Source organism: Gigantopelta aegis, chromosome 14 (assembly GCF_016097555.1).
Source record: "Gigantopelta aegis isolate Gae_Host chromosome 14, Gae_host_genome, whole genome shotgun sequence".
Lineage (NCBI taxonomy): Eukaryota > Metazoa > Mollusca > Gastropoda > Neomphalida > Peltospiridae > Gigantopelta > Gigantopelta aegis.
In genome coordinates this window covers 42,608,962-42,629,382 of record NC_054712.1, presented here as the reverse complement: position 1 = coordinate 42,629,382, position 20,421 = coordinate 42,608,962, and the positions used below count along the sequence as shown (strand labels likewise).

General features: G+C 38.3%; 1 protein-coding gene across 1 annotated transcript; it reads right to left on the bottom strand.

Annotated features, from left to right (window-relative positions):
• Positions 1-5,576: 5,576 nt before the first annotated feature.
• LOC121388209 lies at positions 5,577-15,766 on the bottom strand. Its single transcript, XM_041519479.1, has 3 exons — positions 15,735-15,766; positions 7,305-7,538; positions 5,577-6,028 (listed from the first exon to the last, which is right to left on the bottom strand). Exons 2-3 carry the CDS (start codon positions 7,515-7,517, stop codon positions 5,915-5,917), a joined length of 327 nt encoding a protein of 108 aa, XP_041375413.1. The 5' UTR covers positions 7,518-7,538; positions 15,735-15,766; the 3' UTR covers positions 5,577-5,914.
• Positions 15,767-20,421: the final 4,655 nt, after the last annotated feature.

Sequence of the window (20,421 nt, the reverse complement as noted above, 5' to 3'; positions counted from 1 at the left end):
TTGGATTTTTAAAAAAGTTATAACCAACCACTTTTAAAAAAAGAAATACAACGATTGACATGCTTTGATTGAAAATATTAAAAAATTCTTAATATTCTGTTACGCTTAGAACTATCAAGGAAGGAAATGTTTTATTTAACGATGCACTCAACACATTTTATTTACGGTCATATGGCGTCAGACATATGGTTATGGGCCACACATCTATTGAGAAAGAAAACCCGCTGTCGCCACTTCATGGGCTACTCTTTTCGAAAAGCAGCAAGGGATCTTTTATATGCACCATCCCACAGACAGGGTAGCACATACCACGGCCTTTGATATACCAGTCGTTGAACTGGCTGGAACGAGAAATAGCCAATGGGCCCACCGACGGGGATCGATCTCACAGCGACTGCGCATCGAGCGAGCGCTTGTACCACTGGGCTACGTCCCGCCCCGTTATAACTATCAAGTCATAATAATATATGAAAAGAAAACTATCTACAAAGACCATCTAATTATATACATGTCCCTTGTATACAGGTGTTCATTATACAAAATAAAACAACATATATTTACAGATATTCATTTATTTTCAGTTGTAAACGTCACCCATTAAGCAATAGACACATGTACTTGACTAGAATTCAATAAGTATAATAATAAAACAATGTAGTACATGTACATGACGTGAAAGCCTATTACAGAAATGATCTACAAACATAATGTACGTCCACAGACGTATAACAATATACTGGGTGGAGATGGGTCTAATGGGTCTAATGGAGCTTTTAAAAAATAAAAACATAAAATTAAGTCTTTGCCTTGAACAATGCATAATTCCCTAGTACTTAACCTGGAAGTGTTACCCAAACGTTTTCTGAAGGTCTTGGCTTATAGGACAAGAAAATTTAAGTTAATTCTCTAAAAGAAAAATGTACGCGAACTACCCCCCCCCCCCCCGAGCCAGGACTATAGGTATGGGGGGGGGGGGGGGGGGCACTCATACAGAGGATGAGGAGGGAATAATTTAACGTGCACGTTCCGTGGAAGCTGTTATAGCGCACGCCTGTGTTGAGCGCACGCCTGTGTTGGCCGCACGTTCGGACGCTTTTTGGATCTGCGAGACTATTTTTAACGACTTAAATTAAATGCATTTGTTTTAAAACGAATAATATCAGTGTCTTCCCGATCGTCCTAATGCATACATTAACCGAAACTTTATTTCATTATTATTTATAGTAGTATAAGTTTTTTTGTATGTCAAAAAAATAAATATTGTGAGTTAAAAAAATCTAGTTTGTGTTACTATACACATTAGGACAAGCAAAACCATATTGAATATACAGATACTGATGTTATTCTATATGTAATAATAAAAACTTCTATTTAATATCTAATTTTAGTTTAGATGTAATAGTGGAAAACATCTTATAACGGCAGCAAACTGAGACGATAAATAAAGTTTGGTTTTGTTTAACGACACCACTGGAGCACATTGAGCAAGAAATCTTTTATATGCACTTTCCCACAGACAAAAGCACATACCACGGCTTTTTTCCAGTTGTGGTGCAATGGTTGGAACGAGAAGGACAAAAATCAGCCGAATGGATCCACAGAGGTGGTTCGATCCTGCGATGCATGCACCTCATGCGAGCACTCAACCGACTGAGCTAAATCCCGCCCCTCAAACTGAGAAGATGTTTTTCCTGTCTCAACCAGTGCCCCACGACTGGTATATCAAAGGCTATAGTATACACTTCCCTGGCTATTGGGAGAGTGTATATAAACGATATTTTGCCGCTTTATTGTTAGATGCAGCCCACGTGGTGGCAGAGGGTTTCCTCTCTTTATCATCCGAGTATTGAAATAACCATACGTTAGACACCAAATAGCCGTATTTTAAAATATGCTGAGGCAGGACCCCCCTCCCCGCTATTTTTTGGTCAAACAATATACATTGTATTTTACAAAATACATTTAAAACATGCAAACGTATCCCTTCCACCTGTCAAGGATCCTTAAATTCTATTTTCAGAAACAACAACGGGTTTTGGGTCCCTCTATTAAAACCCCCAGAATCCGTGCTTGTGAGGTGTCGTCAACCACACAGCGATCACTTTCCTTTCTTTGCGATCTCTGTTGCGATTATGTTTATGATCGAATCCGCCAATGATCTTTTAAAAATCCTATTGCCGTCAATACCGACGTGTTTCTGTGTACTTTGAGATCTAGCTGCACGTATCCCAGTTAAAAGGAAACACTAGCTCAAACTGTATTAAAAGTTAGTCTGTTTTGTTTAACGACACCACTAGAGCACATTGATTTAATAATCATCGGTTATTGGATGTCAAACATTAGGTAATTTTGACTAGCAGACTTAGAGAGGAAAGCACGCTAAATCGTATCATTAGTAGCAAAGGATCTTTTATATGCACCATCCCGCAAGACAGGACAGCACATACCACGGCCTTTGATATACCATTCGTGGTGCACTGGCTGGAACGAGAATTAGCCCAATTCGATTCCAACAGGCGAGTGTTTTACCACTTGGCTACGTCTGACACCCCCCCCCCCCCCCCCGAATTGTTTTTTTAATGCATGAATTAATTCATTTCATAGGACACGAAACTAATTAAGGCTTAATAGATTATTTGTATATTGCTTGCTTACTTAAACATGCACAGGTTACAAAAACCGTACTAATAAACATGGGAATACAGTATGAAAACATTAATATCATAAAATAAACACGAGTATTAGGTTAATATAACAATCATGAATAGATGAACCCAAATTCCACAATAGTTCCGATACAAGCAGCTCTCACACACACACACACACACACACACACACACACACACACACACACACACATATAGCATAAATTAGGACATAAATAAAATAGGTTAAATATACAATGTATTATATTATATGAGCAGCGATCATATATTCACGATATGCCATTTTTAAAGAGCCAAGGAACAAATATATAAAAGACACAATCTTCTCACGAGAATAAAATACAACATGAATTGAACGTCTCGCTATTTTCACATTTATTTGTTATAAATAACTCCGTAGTACTCGACCGCACTATAATCAGCTCGACATTATTAAAAATGTAATGTGTTGCCACTTGAGTAAACAGTGGCACCCCCCAAAATCCTTGGTAAAAATAGAAACTATTTCTTCGCCGTTAAAGACTTGCACGTAATAACGGGGTCATCATACGCTTAATATGTATTTCTTTTCAGTTTTAAAACAAAATGTTCTACTATTTTCAATCATTTGTTTTTTTTATAAACATGCAGTGTAAGGTACAAATGTATAATCTTTATATTGTAAAACAAATCTTTTAAATATTCTTGTAGCGGAAAGTGTCATAATTAAAAAAATATATATTTTAAAGGGACACACCCTAGTTACGTTTATTTGTTAACCATTACGGCGTTGTTTTTCGCTATTAAACCCCATTTTTCACAAATAAAATTGCACTTTACTTACATTTTATTATTTAGAATACACATTTCCATTCACCTGAAGTGCTTTTTGGTAATCCTGATGTTTCTAAAACCACGAAATGCATTTTTTGCATTTTTTCACAAGACGTGTTGTCGAGAAAAAACCGTTAAGCAAGCGAGGTCCAATCTATTTTTAGAGGGGATATTTCCATTTCAATGTCACAGACGTTGGTATATCACGTGACCGTTATCATTTTGGTTCGGTTTGTTTTCTCGTGCACGGTTCGCGCAATCAACATCCGATTTGTTGTTGTTCATTTGTGAGATTTTTCTTCACAGTTCGTGAACATTTTCAGTAACAATAAAGTTCAGACAAGTAAGTGTCTCAATACAAAACGTTACAAACCCTTAAAACCAATAATTTTGCTAAGTCTGGATATCTGGAGAGGGGATACAACCAGGACAGAACAGTTGGAACATGTCCAGGAGAGGTGAAACGAACGCACCCCAAGTCTGTGAAATTTGTCGTGACGTAGGCATTGTTGTGTTTCGAGCGACATCTACCGGTGACATCAGAATACTAACTTTCAAAATTATTTCAAGCAATTGGGACATGGGGATTCCCATGGTATTTATCGATATAAAACCTGCTTTTTCACTCCATTTGATAAAAACGTGATCTAAGTGTGTTACAGGTTTGTAGATTAACCAAATTATAATTTATTTTCGCTGGATGGAACTAGGGTGTGCGGCTTTAAGTGAAAAAGTAGTAATGCAATTTTGATATGCACTAGATACAATAAATACCGACAGAATGGGGACATAATCGAGTGAATGGAGTCGATACTGCGATCTTCTGCATCTCACAAATTTAATACACTCTACAACCTACTTACATCCCAACATTTGTAACGTTACGTCAAGTTTGAAGGGTAACGGCTGGTCAACAATAGGAGTCACTAGGTCATTGCAATTTGGAAATTAGGTTGCATTGTAATATCAGTCTTTATAGTGGCGTCACTGATACTTGGCGGCATGACCACTTCTGCGTACGTCGATTAAAGAGACTTGACTAACAAACAACAATGCTTCGATCAGGTATCCACACACACCGAATATAAATACTACATTCCTTCGCCCTTAAAGTTATTACTATGCTAAACGTAACTTGCAAATGTCTGTGTGTCTGTTTGCGTTAGTTTGCCCAATGTATAGAGATTTAAGACAACATTATTTAAATAAGATTTACAATAGATGGCCAAATATCCAAAAGTTTTATAGGCTAATGTCTTGTGATACCCTAAAATGGTTATTAATTTAGCAAAATAAGTACATGTTGCTATGCAGAGACGCCAGTTATTGTTATAATTAGTTTCGTATCTGTTCTTCACAGCTTTATACTTTCATGTATTGTCTTCAACTAGCCTTCTTACTTACTGAGTCACTGACTCTACATTTAATTTGTATTTTTCATTGTATGTTTGCTACAAGTGCTATGTAATCAGAGGCCGTGCCTACAGTGTGTTTGAACCCTCAAGACATAAGCGCATTAATACCTACCAAACCCACAAAACACCCTCATGTACTAGTAAATCACAGTAAATGGGGGGGATGATACTGCTAATTTTCAGGGTTTCTGCTAGGGGGTAAAATGGTTATCGCGCGATACCCAATTTTGTTTTTTTTAAAGCTAACTTTCTGACAAAATTAATTTTCTCTTATCATTACTGTAAAATGTTCTTAACCCTAACCCTAAACTTAACCTATTTTCTTTCTGGGGGAGGTCACCCATACCCTCTGTTGACTGTGGTTGCATTCAATTCCACTGCGCCATACCTAAATATTTCTTTCTGGCAGAAACACTGATTTTAGGTATAACAGAGGACGTCACAGACTATCCTGCTTTCACACCAAAATTTGGCAAACTCATTTTAATGCTACTCCGTTTAAGCACCGTAGTATCTGTTACACCGACTAGCCAGATGAACCAAAACGCCATGAAAACACTGGCAGACGTCATACTTTTTGAAGCGTTACTTAAACTCATGGAATCTCTGAACTTAAGATGCTTCTGGGTATACTACTACCTACTATGGTTGTATATCATTGTTATTGCACCTAACAGTTATACATCCTGATGTTATGTTCTATAAATATAGGTTCATGATGTCCACATGACGTCAGGGTAAAATGGGTACTGTTATTGCACCTAAAGCTTACAAATCCTAGTTGTATATTAAATTTTGCCTCCAAGGACCTCAAATCCTGACGTTGTTGTGTATTGAATTTTGCCTCCAAGGACCACAATTCCTGATATTGTTGTATATTAAATTTTGTCTCCAATGACCACAAATTCCGATGTTGTTGTCTACAAATAAAAAGTCCACGATGTCCACAGAATCTCAGGATATAGCAGTTGACGATATTTTGTTATTTGCTCTTTCACTCGATGTCTCCAGTCAGTGCCATCAGCTGTGGAGGTAGGCGAGAGTTCCCAACGTCAGAAGTAGGACTCCCAGTAGAGTAAATACGGTAAACAGGTGTCTGGAAGTAGGTCGACAAACACCTCCCGTGCGAGACACCTGAAAAAAAATCACAATAACATACAATCAGTATCTAGTTTATACCACTTGTCTCGACAGCTCAGTTCCTGGTACTCGTAGTAGTTTATTTACTTTAAGCCGTGTGGCTCATAAGCATACAAGTATATACAGTATTATAAGTCGTATATAAATAATCATCAGCATAAACATAAACAAGTGGATGTGTATTTGGAGGATGGACAGTTATACAGTGGTACAACGACTTTTTAAACGTTGGTTTTGTTTAACGACACCACTAGGGTACATTGATTTATTAGTCTTCGGCTATTAGATGTCAAACATTTGGTAATTTTGACATGTGGTCTTAGAGAGGAAACCCGCTACATTTTCCCATTGGTAGCAAGGGTTCTTTTATATGCACCATCCCACAGACATAACACATACCACGACCTTTGATACACCAGTCGTGGTGCACTGACTGGAACGAGAATAGCCCAATGGGCCACCGACGGGGATCGATCGCAGACGGACCGCGCATCAAGGGAGCGATTCATCACTAGGCTACGGTCCGCCACTGACTTTTAGAAATGACGAGAGGTACTCTGTTAGTACTCCAGTAAAGGTTCTAACGAATCTAACCCAAAGTGAGTTTTAACTGCTCAATGGGGAGGTGCAAGACTAGTATTCCAAGTTATCTTTCCAAAACCTTTAAAGTGTTTTGTTTGTTTTTTTGGTTTAACGACACCACTAGGGCTCATTGATTTATTATTCTTCGGTTATTAGATGTCAAACGTTTGGTAATTTTTACATATAGCCTTAGAGAGAAAACCCGCTCCAATTTTCCATTAGTAGCAAGGGATCTTTTATACTGACTTTCCCACAGACAGAATAGCACATACCACGGCCTTTGAAATATCAGTTGTGAGATACTGGTTGGGACAAAACTAAACAACAAAAGAAGAAACCCTATGCCGCCACTAAATCTACCCTTCCAATTAGCAACAAGACATCTTTCATATTCACTTTACTACAAACAAGACAGTGCACACCACGGCTTTTAAAATATCAACACTGGATTGAATGGGAAACAGTTTAATGGGTCCACCGAGATGCGTAGATCCTACGACCAATGACATCTCAGACAACAGCTTTACGTCTTTGATATCCACTGTATGAAACAAAAAACAAGACAGTGATGCATCGAAACCACAACCCATGACACCTCTGGTGGCAGCCTTTACCGTTTAGTAGCACCCCATGGTCACTGAGTTTACATAGATAAACCCTATCGAAGAAGTGTTTCTAAGGTCATTACCCTCGGCTGGTCACACGAAACTCCACACTGTTGACTCTCTCTCCGGACAAAGTGCGCCGGGTCGTAAACAGGAAGTACTGCAGCCGCCATTTCCTCTTGTTGACTGGAAGTCAAGAAAGACCCTTTCGACCATGCAGCAGGCGAGCAGGCGTCAGCTGAATGCTCGTCCATGCTGACCACGTGGCTGTTGTCGAGGTGGTGTGTGTCCGCCATTGATGTCCTTTCGTATCGCGTCTGCAAAATAAGACCAATGAGTTCATTAAATATCTGGGTTCGATTTTACGACGGCACCTACGGTAAGTGCCGCGGTTGACATTCTTACTTGCCGTTGTGCCTAGGGGAATCGGACATTGTCAACAGAATGAAAAATGCCACAGTGACCAGTTACCTGGTTTGCCACTGCGCCCTTCCGATATATTCCATGAAAGAAAGAAAGAAATGTGTTTATTTAACGACGCACTCAACACATTTTATTTACGGTTATATGGCGTCAGACATATGGTTAAGGACCACACACATTTTGAGAGGAAACCCGCTATCGCCACTACATGGGCTACTCTTTCCGATTAGCAGCAAGGGATCTTTTATTTGCGCTTCCCACAGGCAGGATAGCACAAACCATGGCCTTTGTTGAACCAGTTATGGATCACTGGTCGGTGCAAGTGGTTTGCACCATAACTGATCAAAGGCCGTGGTATGTGCTTTCCTGTCTGTGGGAAAATGCTTATAAAAGATCCCTTGCTGCATTAGGAAAAAATGTAGTGAGTTTCCTCTGATGACTACGTGTCAGAATTACCAACTGTTTGACATCCAATAGCTGATGATTAATTAATCAATATGCTCTAGTGGTGTCGTAAAAAAAAAAAAAAATTAAATCTGCCTGGGGTGTGGATTAAATGTATCCTACCACAGCCCAGCCAGTGTCAAAGCATTTCTGAGTAGTGGCTATTCATGTGTGAACAGTACACACTAATAGGTTAAATCTAAATAAATGAGGCCGCAGATAATCCGTCGTCCTTTGTACGTGTTTAAAGGGACATTCCTGAGTTTGCTGCATTGTAAGATGTTTCCGACTAATAGAATATTTCTACGATTAAACTTACATATTAAATATATTTTTTTGTTCAGAATATCAGTGTCTGTATATTCAATGTGTTTCTGGTCGTCTTAATATTTATAAGAAGCCCAAACTGGATTTTGTCTTCAAATAATTTTGTATGTACGAAAAAATATATACTCTTCAAAAGAAGAAACGCAAAACCACATTGTCGTAACATTTGGAGAATTGATTTAATTATTGAATGGTGAGTCCGATAATTACCAAATGTTGCAGGATTGTTCACAATTCACTCTAGTCCATTGTGAGTAAGTGATAGGACACACCACCAAGGTCAAGGTCATCTGGAGTCAATACCGGGTGTGGCCTCCGCGTGTGTTGACAACTGCCTGGCACCGCCTGCCCATTGAAGCAACCAGAGTACGGATGACGTCCCGGGGGATGGTGGCCCACTCGGCCTGCAAGGCTGCTGCCAGCTCGGGCAGGGTCTGGGGCTGTGGTTGTCGCTGTCGGAGGCGTCGGTCCAACTCGTCCCATAGATTCTCAATTGGGTTCAAATCCGGTGATGTCGATGGCCAAGGAAGGACATTAATGTTGTTGTTCTGTAGGAAAGCCGTTGTGAGACGTGCTGTGTGAGGCCTGGCGTTGCCATGTTGGAACACTGCGTTGGCGTTGGCCATAACTGGAACGATGTGTGGCCGGAGGATCTGGTCAATGTAGCCCTGTGCATTCAGGTTGCCCTGCACGTGGACCAGGTCAGTTCTGCCAGTGTGTGAGATGGCTGCCCACACCATGACACTACCCCCGCCGAATCTGTCCACTTCCTGCACGCAGTTTGCCGCATAACGTTCACCACGACGCCTATACACGCGACATCTTCCATCATGACGTCGGAGCAGAAATCGGGACTCGTCACTGAACCACACCTGTCTCCATCGCAGTTGAGGCCATTGTCGATGAATCTGGCACCACTGCAGTCGGAGTCGACGGTGTTGTGGTGTTAAGATGACACCTCGAACTGGACGTCTGGCACGAATTCCTACCTCACGTAGGCGGTTCCGTACGGTCTGGTCGGATATCCTGCGCAAACCTGGTATTGCTGCGGCTGTGGAGGTGGCAGTAGTCAATCGTTCCCGAAGGTGGCGTACCCGGATCTAGCGGTCCTGCCCGGGGGTAGTGACCCGTGGTCGACCGGATCTAGGGAGGTCACGTGTTGATCCATGTTGCTGGTAACGGTCCCACAGTCTGGAGATGGTGCTTGGGGACACATGGAATGCCCTGGCAACGGCCGTTCTGGATTCGCCTGCGTCTAGTCGGCCGATGGCATTGTTTCTCTGCGGTTCACTGAGACGTGGCATGTCCTGGATTATCAACTGTCAGCCAGATACAGAGGCCAGGCAAGCGAACACCCTGCACTTTTATACTGTCGGTGTTCATGTTGCACGTGCAGACAACGCACGTGCAGTGGTGACATGGTTTGCACGTGGCTGCGTTTTTGCGAATATTCACATTTTGGAACTTTATTGTACAGTAGCTGCGTTTTATCGAATGTAACCGTGGGAATGTGTTTGGGACATGCAATGACCTTATATTCACAAAGCATGAACCGGTAGGAAACATAAAATCGGAGTTATAACCCATTTGTACCCTTTTGCGTTTCTTTTTTTGAAGAGTATATTTTAGGAAATAAAATGAAGTTTAACCTAGTACAAATATTAGATAAATAACATGTTTAATATACAGCCACTAATATATTATGCAGAAAAATATGTTTGATATTTAATTACAATCGTTACAAATTCTCTGTTAGTCGATAACATCTTAAAAATTGCAGCCAACTCAGGAATGTCCCTTTAAATCTAAATAATATTAGGCCGAAGATAATCCGCCGTCTTTTGTATGCGGATTGACATTCGGACTTGATTTCATAAGGGGACTGTCGAAAAGCTCGGTATTAAAATAACTAGTTTTATTGTTCAGAATATTTATATTCTGGATCTTAGCGTTACGTAACTACGTTTTACTATCGAACGACTCGGGCCGATTTTAACACTGAGATCGCTTTGTAAAACGGGCCCTAGATCTTCGCCTCGTTCGTCGATAATCATTACGATATTGACGTATTTTATGAGACATCAGTAGAAAATACTACACACTTATATGATAATTAAATACTAAAGAAACTCCCCTTGCTTAACATTCGTGTAAGAAATTTAATTGATTTTGAAATAATGATCTTTATTGTACCTACCTGTATACTAATTAATTCAAACGAGACAGTAAAAACCCTGTTGACAGCTTTTCTATTAATCTACATTGTTTTAACTGGTAGATACTACGTATCTGTCAACAACTGATGTATTGTTGATATTCTGGTCGTATTCTGTGACGTATGAAACACAAATCGCGTTTCCAATGTACAGCAGATAAACGACAGCAACACGTCATATATACCAAGATTTCGGTGAGGTTTATTTTTGTGAACAGAAGATACATACAATGTAGCATAACTCAACTGAGTTACTGGTGCGTGAGATAGATTGTACGGATTTACAATAGAGATAAAACACCATGGAGTCCAAATAAAAAATGGCCACAATTGATGAGAACATAATAATAAATATATTACCATACGGAGTTGTAAGAAATGTGGTTGGTGTAAACGGGGAGGGTGTGATAGTGGTCGCTTGGCCCCCGTCTGTCTGAATTTCCCTTTTTTAATAACTTAAAAAGAAGTCATTTACCATAATATACAAGACTAAAATGACCTGTAAAAATGTCTCGGAGTATTTTTATTTTTTAAATGTTCCGGGGAGCATATATCCCCGAGCCCCTCAACAGATTTCACTTCCTTTGGGAGCTTGGTTTATTTGTCATCGGCAAAATAAAACTTGCCTTTTTGGAATTTTGTGACCCCCCCCCCCCCCCGCCTCCCCTCTTTACAAAATCATAGATCCGCCCCTGTAGTAAAGTGATTAATTATTGCCATCAGTGAATCGTAAACAGATAAAGTAAAGGACTAGAAGAAATCGTATGCATTTAGTCATCGTAACAGATAGCAAACTGCCATGAACTTTAAACTGCGTTGTAGTTGCGTTGTAGTTGCGTTGAAGTTGAACTGCAAAAGAATACTTTGTATCACTCGTGATACGGTCGGGACGTAGCCCAGTGGTAGAGCGCTCGCTCGATGCGCGGTCAGTCTGTGATCGATCCCCGTCGGTGGGTCCATTGGGCTATTTCTCGTTCCGGCCAGTGCACCACAAATGGTATATCAAAAGCCGTGGTATGTACTACCCTGTCTGTGGGATGGTGCATATAAAAGATCCATTGCTGCTAATCGAAAAGAGTAGCCCATGAAGTGGGGACAGCGGGTTTCCTCTCTCAATGTTTGTGTGGTCCTTAACCATATGTCTGACACCATATAACCGTAAATAAAAAGTGTTGAGTGCGTCGTTAAATAAAGCATTTCCTTCCTTCCACTCGTGGTGATGATGATGATGATGATGATGATAGTGGCCACGAGATGATGATGATGATTATTGTGCTGATAATAACAGATGTGACAGTCATGTTGTTGATGAAATTTATATTAATATTTCAGCGCATATACCAAATTAAGGTCCAGGCACGCTGTCCTGGGATTATAATACGGTAACCAGAAATGTCTATTTTGTAAGACAGAAATTATTTCAATGGTATTAGAGATATTAGATTAGATTGGATTAGATTAGATTGTAAAATATATTATAAAATATTATATTTATTATATTGCATTACATCACATCACATCACATCACATCACATTACATTGTGTGCCATAATTTGTCCACAGTACTGTGCAATTGTTAATATATCTATTTGTAAACGACTCCAATGACAGAAGAGAAATAAAATTATGTTCTGTCCTGCACCGTTCTAGATATGACACAATCAACCAGTCGGGAAGGACTTTCCTTTAGCACTGTCACTAATCCTAACCCTAACTCTATTCATGAGAAGTAGTTACAATGGTCTTTATACATAACAGTGCCAAAGGAAAGTCCAATTAGTTAATTAATTCGTTAATTGATTGATTCATTAATAGATTCATTCGTTAATTGATTGATTGATTGATTCATTCATTCATTCATTTAGTCAGTCAGTCAGTCAGTCAATTAGCCATGCATCAGTTTAGTGAAAACAGTTCAGTTTAATCAGGTTACGACATAATCACATACCGTATCTATATCCAGAAGGGAGATGATCAGTTCACAGTGAGTACTAGTCCTACACCTTCCTACTCACACATATCTGTAACCTGGGTCGGAGTCCGTACTAAGATACGAGCCCGTACTAAGATACGAACCCGGAACCTGTCAGTCGTTAACTCAGATGGTTAACCACCACGCCGTCAAAATGGAAAGTTAAAGTAGAAATCTTAATTTCTTGTTTTAAAGCCAGCACGACTTCTTGTGACGTCTTCAGTGCTCAAATACCCATCTCTGTTAATCCTACAGGCGGTTTCCACTGCTTAGACGTTCACGATGTGTATGACAAACGTGCCACGTGTACCACAGTGTCAAAGGTCAGAGCATCGTCAAACACTTGACAGCTTTTAATAACGTGCCGCTGGTGCCTTTGTTAAAACGTCAACATCACTTTTAGTTAAGCTGAATTGCTTCCACTGCTTAGTATGGCTTCGAGAAGACGTGAGAGTTATTTGAGTTCTAATCCAAAACAAATATTTCACTAAAGTTAAAGTTTGTTTTGTTTAATGACACCACTAATCATCGACTATTGGATGTCAATTTTCTTTTTAATTTTTACGAGGGCACCCGCTACATTTTTCCACCAGAAGCAAGGCATCTTTTATATACATACATGTGTGTGTGTGTGTGTGTGTGTGTGTGTGTGTGTGTTTGTTTGTGTGTGTGTATGTGTGTGTATGTGTTTGTGTGTTTGTGTGTGTATGTTTGTGTGTGTGTGTGTGTTTGTGTGTGTTTGTGTGTGTGTGTGTGTGTGTATGTGTGTTTGTGTGTGTGTATGTGTGTGTGTGTGTGTATGGACCATGTTACAGGCAGGATAGTACATACCACGGCTTCTGAAATACCAGTCGTGGTGCACTGGCTGGAACGAGAAATAGCCCAATGGGCCCACTGACGGGGATCGATCCTAGACCATGGCAATTTACTGGAAAATAAACTTCTGTACGTTCATTAAAACTAATCCACCACCCCAGGTCCATGCAGCACCCCCCCCCCCCTCGCAAAAAAAAACAAAAAAAAAAAAAAAAAAAACAAAAAAAACAAAAAAAACAACAACACTACCAACAAATTAAATAAAAATTAAAATTAAATAAAATTAAATAAAAATTAAATTAATTTAATTAAACGGTCAGTTTGAGATCGATCCCCGTCGGTGGACCATTTGGGCTATTTTTGTTCCAGCCAGTGCACCACGACTGGTATATCAAAGGCCGTGGTACGTGATATCTTGTCTGTGGGACGGTGCCTATAAAGACTCCTTGCTACTAACGAACAAAATGTAGCGGGCTTCCTCTTTACGACTATATGTCAAAATTACCAAATGTTGCAAAATTAAATTATATTAAATTGAATTGAATTAAATAAATTAAAAATAATTAAATTAAAACAAAAACTACAACAACAAAAAAACCCATTGACGTTTCGACCCCAGACTGGTTTGTAGAAATAATTTCAGATGTTAAAACACCTTTTGGATGTTGAGTATTTATTATAGTACTAATTGATGCATTTATATCACTGAATGTTCGTGTCTAAAATGTGAACGGTCGTATCTCACGTACATGCATATCTAGGCTGTCATAATTTATATCGAGTCACGATAGTTCACCGCTACATGCCTTCTGAGTTATCTTCATTTGTCCTGTCGGTCAGTGTCAGTGATTTAGCGAAACACGTTCAGGTATCGGACTGACTATCTGACTGTGTTGACAGTTTAACTGTATGTACAGCATGTGACACACTTTGTTTAACCCTAGTTAACGTCCACATCTCCGGAGCCGCACTTAACGTTAAAAGGTCAAATCAATGACCCCGTCTTGGTGGACAGACGCGTTGCGACTTTGAGTATGTGCTGCCTTGTCTGTGAATAATCGAAATAGCTGTATGTTACACATGATCTTAGGCGTCGCAAGATGACAGCTTGTGGGAGTAGTGGGTTTTTTTTTTTTTTTTTTTTTTTTTTGGGGGGGGGGGGTGTTTTGTTTAAAGACACCACTAGAGCACATTGATTAATTAATCATCGGCTATTGGATGTCAAACATATGGTAATTCTGACACGTAGTCATCAGAGGAAACATGCTAAAAAAAAAATGCTAATCTAATGTAGCAAGGGATTTTTTATATGCACTTTTCCACATATCACGGCCTTTGACCAGTTGTGGTGCACTGGTTGACAGCTATATAATAATTTGATGTTTTACTGGGGGAATACAATATCTTTAGTTGGAGGGGAAGGCATTGACCACTGCCGCCCACTTCTGACGATTATAGTAGCTGCTGAATAAACATTGTTCTGTAGATCTCAGACAGACACAGAAACAGATAGACGAACGGACGGACAGACGGACGGACGGACAAACAGAGAACGAAATACTAAGTGCAGAATTTACAAAGCTTGTGTATGTCTTACACGCGTGTAACTATATACATTTACAATACTTAAAGCTGTATCCTAACCGGACGCGAGCGATTGTAACGATTATTTTAGAAATCATTGATTTCAATCGCCGCATCCTAACCGCACGCGTATGGCGCGACTGATAAATGGCCAAAGATCACAGTTATCTTCCCATTTGGTTGTCCAAAATCCAAAAATTTGTCCGCGCATGTAGTCTGCTGTTTGAATGTTATTATTTCATGGCAGACAGCTTTGAAGTGGCAACTATTTGACTGAAGCTGACAGGGGAGAGCATGTAGTTTGTAAACATGACATTGTGTAACTTGTTGACATTGAAGACTTGTTTGTGGTAATTCCAGCCCACGCAAAATTAGTGCTTTTTTATAAAAATTGGTGTACTCAGGCCAGGTTTAGTGGGTGTGTTTGTTTAAACCAATGTCCTGGGAGAAAGAGCTGGACAACAGGGGTTGTTCTTTTCAGGGTATGTGTCCCCCAGGCAGGCAAAGGTACATACAAAAATCCACGGGCCTGCTGATATTAATAAAAATGTTATAGCCACTAACGCTATATAGAAACATATAGCGTAATTAATTGTGGTCTGTGGCCAAATATGTCGCATCGCTCGCGTCCGGTTAGGATACAGCTTAAAATAGGCTTAGTAAAGTTGGCTCTAAGTAATTTTACTAATAATACAACAATTACAACATAGTTGATTAGTGCAGCATAGTTACCTTGCTGTAGAAAGCGCTGATGGGAGGAGAGCGGGCGGTCTCAGCAAGACATTAATCCGACGACGGTAAACTAAATCTGTTTTATTACGAAGGTTTTACCCGTCAGTGGTTACAGTTCGGATGTACTTATGATATTTAATGTTGATCTGTTTCCTTTTCCGTCGATAGCCGAAAGCTATCGTGATTTATAGATAGTGTTTCCTGTTTTATGTCAAATGTTATGTTTATCGTTGCGCGACGAATGTGATAAAAAATTAAGACCATAATAAAACGCGATATTTAAAGTGTTTTTATTATTATTTAAATGTTGTCTGTCTCTGTCTCTGTCTTTCTTTCTCTGTCTCTCATATTTGTGTACCTGTATGCTTATGTAAATGTATATATTGCTATATAAATGTTTGCTTGCAATTAAAGTTTGTTTTGTTTAACAACACCACCAGAGCACATTGATTAATCAATCATCGGCCATTGAATGTTAAACATTTGGTAATTCTGACATAGAGAGAAAACCCGAAAAGGGATCTTTTACATGCAGTTTCCACAGTCAGGAAAGCACATACCACGGCCTTTAACCAGTTGTGGTTCACTGGCTGGAACGAAAAAAACAACAATCAAAAACCCACCTAGTTTTTTCGATCCTGCGATGCAAGCACCTCAAGCTAGCGCTCAACCGACTGAGCTAAATCCTACCCCCTGCTTGTACAAGTAAATGCGTGTTTTTTAATAGGTAGCATACGATAATATATTAACGTACTTATATCCAATTAAGATTCAGGCACGTTTGTTTCTAGTAAAATATCTGATTTCGCCACTGAATGGGTCTGAGATAGAAGTGTGTGTAGAGCTGGAAATTGGCAGAATTTGGAATAGTAAGTAGTAAAAAAGTTAACATAATTTTTTTTTTACTTAAAAAGTTAACAACCAAACCTAAAAAATAAATAGACTGCTTGACCGAATATTTATATAGTTTGGAGCAATTTACATAAGCGTACGAGACAGATGGCAAGGGAGGGCAACTGCCCACCCCACCCCACCCCCACCCCCACCCAAGTGCTGGAGCAAGAACTAAAATTCGGGCAAACATTATACAGATATTCGAGCAAAACGTGCTAACCTGAAACCTTTCTACTATGTATTTCCATCATTCTAGCCTCAAAATTAATTGTTATCCATGTCAAAGTGCGTAGTGATTCATTTGGTGCTTCGCAGTAATACAAATATGAGTAAATGTTGTTATCCAGATTCAGGCATTTTCGTTTAATTCGCGCAAAAGCCAGCCTGCCCCCCCCCCCCCCCCCCTACAAAAATGGGAGCCCGTACGCCCTTGTCAGTTTAGAAGAACAATCCAATAATAAAGGAGAGAAAGGAGAGAGGATCATAAAATGTTGATCAAAGGCAAAATGTTTAAATCTCAAATGTATTATGAATATATCAATGGCGTAGCCAGCATGAGGCAGACGAGGCGCTTGCCTCGCCTAGATTTTCCCCAGATTTATTTTATTTTTCCCATTTTTCAACACCGATATTTATTTTACAGGTCTGGGTTTTCCTCGGCGTTTTTTCCTCTCTGGCTACGCCCCAGAATATTATAAATACTGTATTTTTATATTAATCTTTAATATATTATAAATACTGTAATGCATCTTTAAATTAATCCTTAATATATTATAAATACTGTATGTTTATAGTAATCCTTAACATATTATAAATACTGTAACTTTAAATGAATCCTTAATATATTATAAATACAGTAACTTTAAATTAATCCTTAATATATTAAAAATACTGTATCTTTAAATTACAAAACTGAAGCAATGTTTGTTTTGGTCTTACCTCGTTCAAGCGTTCGGTCACATATGTAGGGTAAAATTCCATTCTCGGTCTTCCTGTCGTTTTAAATACAGCTTTGGGGCATCTGATGTTTTTACTTCACTAAATAAAATATTGAATGACATTTACGATCCATTCACTTATCAAAGCAGTAGCCGATCGCTCCTGTCCAAAGAATACATGCAGTCGTCGTAGGAAATGACACATGACATGTTTCCGACAACCTCCTAAGTTCGTGATATTGTTATTGTGATTAACGGTACTTATCGCGAAGCACGTGTCAATGGCCTCCGCATTGTCTCGCTAATCCGATAATACGGCTCACGGATTATCCTGTTGTACACAAACGGCCATTCATGACTCGTAGGTAAATTAGAAACGAGCAAATTCAGCCGAGCGATCTGAAGAGTACACAGCAATGAACGAGTTTTACACGTGCCACGATTATGATAAACACAGAACAAATAGGGCAAAGCGCGGTCATATTTGTGCTAAAATTAGCGAATATCCTAAATTTGATCCTGAAAATGCAATACAGATTAGTTGTTCTTTTGTATTATATTCTCGTTTTTCTCTATGTGTTCTGTTTTGCAGTTTATTTTTAGCTTACATTATATTAATAGAAAATCAGAAATATATTTTGAATTAATAGCGTTACGTTACGTTACGTTATATATAGGATAAAAATCGAGTTACCAGTTATTATTAAATAATGTTCACTTGTCATGCGCTTTGATTGATGACAAGTTTGTTATTCTACTTCTTTTTTGTTATTCAGCTTATACATAGAAACGCTGTAAACCACTTTACATACTGTTCTGAGTATTGCTATATAGAGGATATTTCATGTTGGGTTGTTGTTTTTGTTTTTTTTGTCAAATAGGATTTATATCTCATCTCGTGAAGTTTGCAATCATATCTCATGAGTCGCGCTTGCGCGAAGAGTGTGATATGATTGCAAACTTCACGAGACGAGATATAAATCCTATTTAACAAAAAAAAAAATGAAATTTTCTATTTATTATATAACTTTTGCAATTTACCTTTATTTTTAAAATGCCAGCAGCAAAATAGTTCCGACTTTCTTACAGTGAAGATAACCCTTTCTACAGTGACGATAACACATTTTAGAGTAAAAAAGTGAAATTTTCACTCTAATATACTGTAATGTTTAGAGTAAAGTATCCCGGGTACGTGTATACTATTTTTATGTTAGCTAAAATATACACATGGACATTAGTTAAGCATCGCCTAATTGTAAACGTGTGGGTTATATTTCGCAAGTTTTGTTTTGAGATATTTTATTGATAAAAATGTCAAAAGGATTGCACAACAGGCAGAGCCTATATAAATGCTTTCCTAAACAAGATGGACATCAGACAATAATCAATATTCATAATCATATATAAAACATAATAACATAATGTCCAATGGCATAAAGTATTTAACATAATTAATATTTATTAATATATAGTAATAGAAGGTAGAGAGTAGGTAGAATAGAAATGGAATGGTCGAGAAAAATTGTGATAGTGATTATCCTATTGTTGGCGCTAAACCGTATATGGGGCAGTAAAAATCAGAATAATAAGTTAGTTCAACTCGAATATCTTACTTTCAACTATATATTTATGCACTGCTTTAAAAATTAAATAGTTTTCTTCAATTGGTAGGTTTATTGAGCCGGAAAATAGTAGATCAATGTCTAAGATATCAAGGTAATTCCTTAAGGATGCAAATAAATCATATCTTTGTTTGATGAACAGAGGGCAGACATAAATATAATGAAAATTATCTTCACAGCTATCTCCACATGCACAGTTTGGGTTATCAGAAATATGGCTTAAAAATAAATGATAGTTTAGGTTGCTAGCAGAGATACGAAGCTGACAATGGATAATGTTACATTTACGATTTCAATAAAGATAGAGAGTAGATAAAAATTGGGATTTCTTTTTTTTATTATTTTTTATATGTACTCAGAAATGGTTCATTTTGAGTTAAACTGTCACGGTCATTCCATAACTCCAAAGTATTAGGAATAAAGCTGTTTTTAAATGAATTAGTATGGCATGTTGGTGGAGTGTATGGACGTTGATTTCTGAGTGTGAAACGATTATTGGGATTAACATATGGTAATATTTCATCCAGTAGATATTGAGATGTTTCGCCTTTAAGTATTTTATGCATTAGAATTAATTTACTATTTTTGCGACGTTTATATAATGGTTCCCAACCAAGTTCATGATATAGTTTGTTAGAAGATGTTCCTTTCCTAAGTCCCGTTATGATACGGGCAGCCTCAAGTTGCACTGACTCAACTGTATTGGATTCTTCTGCTGTACAATTATCCCAAATTATATTACCATATTCCAAAATTGGTCTTATAAATGCAGCATACAATTTAGTTAGGGAATTTATATTTAATTTATATTTTAACATACGTATAAATGTTACGTCATTTACAGGTTGTATAGTATCAAAGAAGAGAGTTCAAATATTTACGGAGTAAAGGCAGCTGTGGGTGTGATTGGTAGTAATATGTGATATTGATTATTTGTGCAAATACTAATATTCATTGACAATAAATAAATACACTTTTATTTGTTATACAGTTGTTATGCAGTATATACCAGAGGCTGAAACTAATACGGGGTACCCCGAAAATTGGAACTGCAATTTTCAGCAAAAATAACGGTTGCTATTAAAAACATTAATTAAATCTCATAAATGGTATGTAATCCCCTATTTTCTTGCAGGTAAATGAGATGTGAGGTGCCACACTTTTTATTGCTGTACTTTCTGGGTGTGTTGATAAGCTTCTTATATCAGTTTTATTATTAAACTTTAACATTAT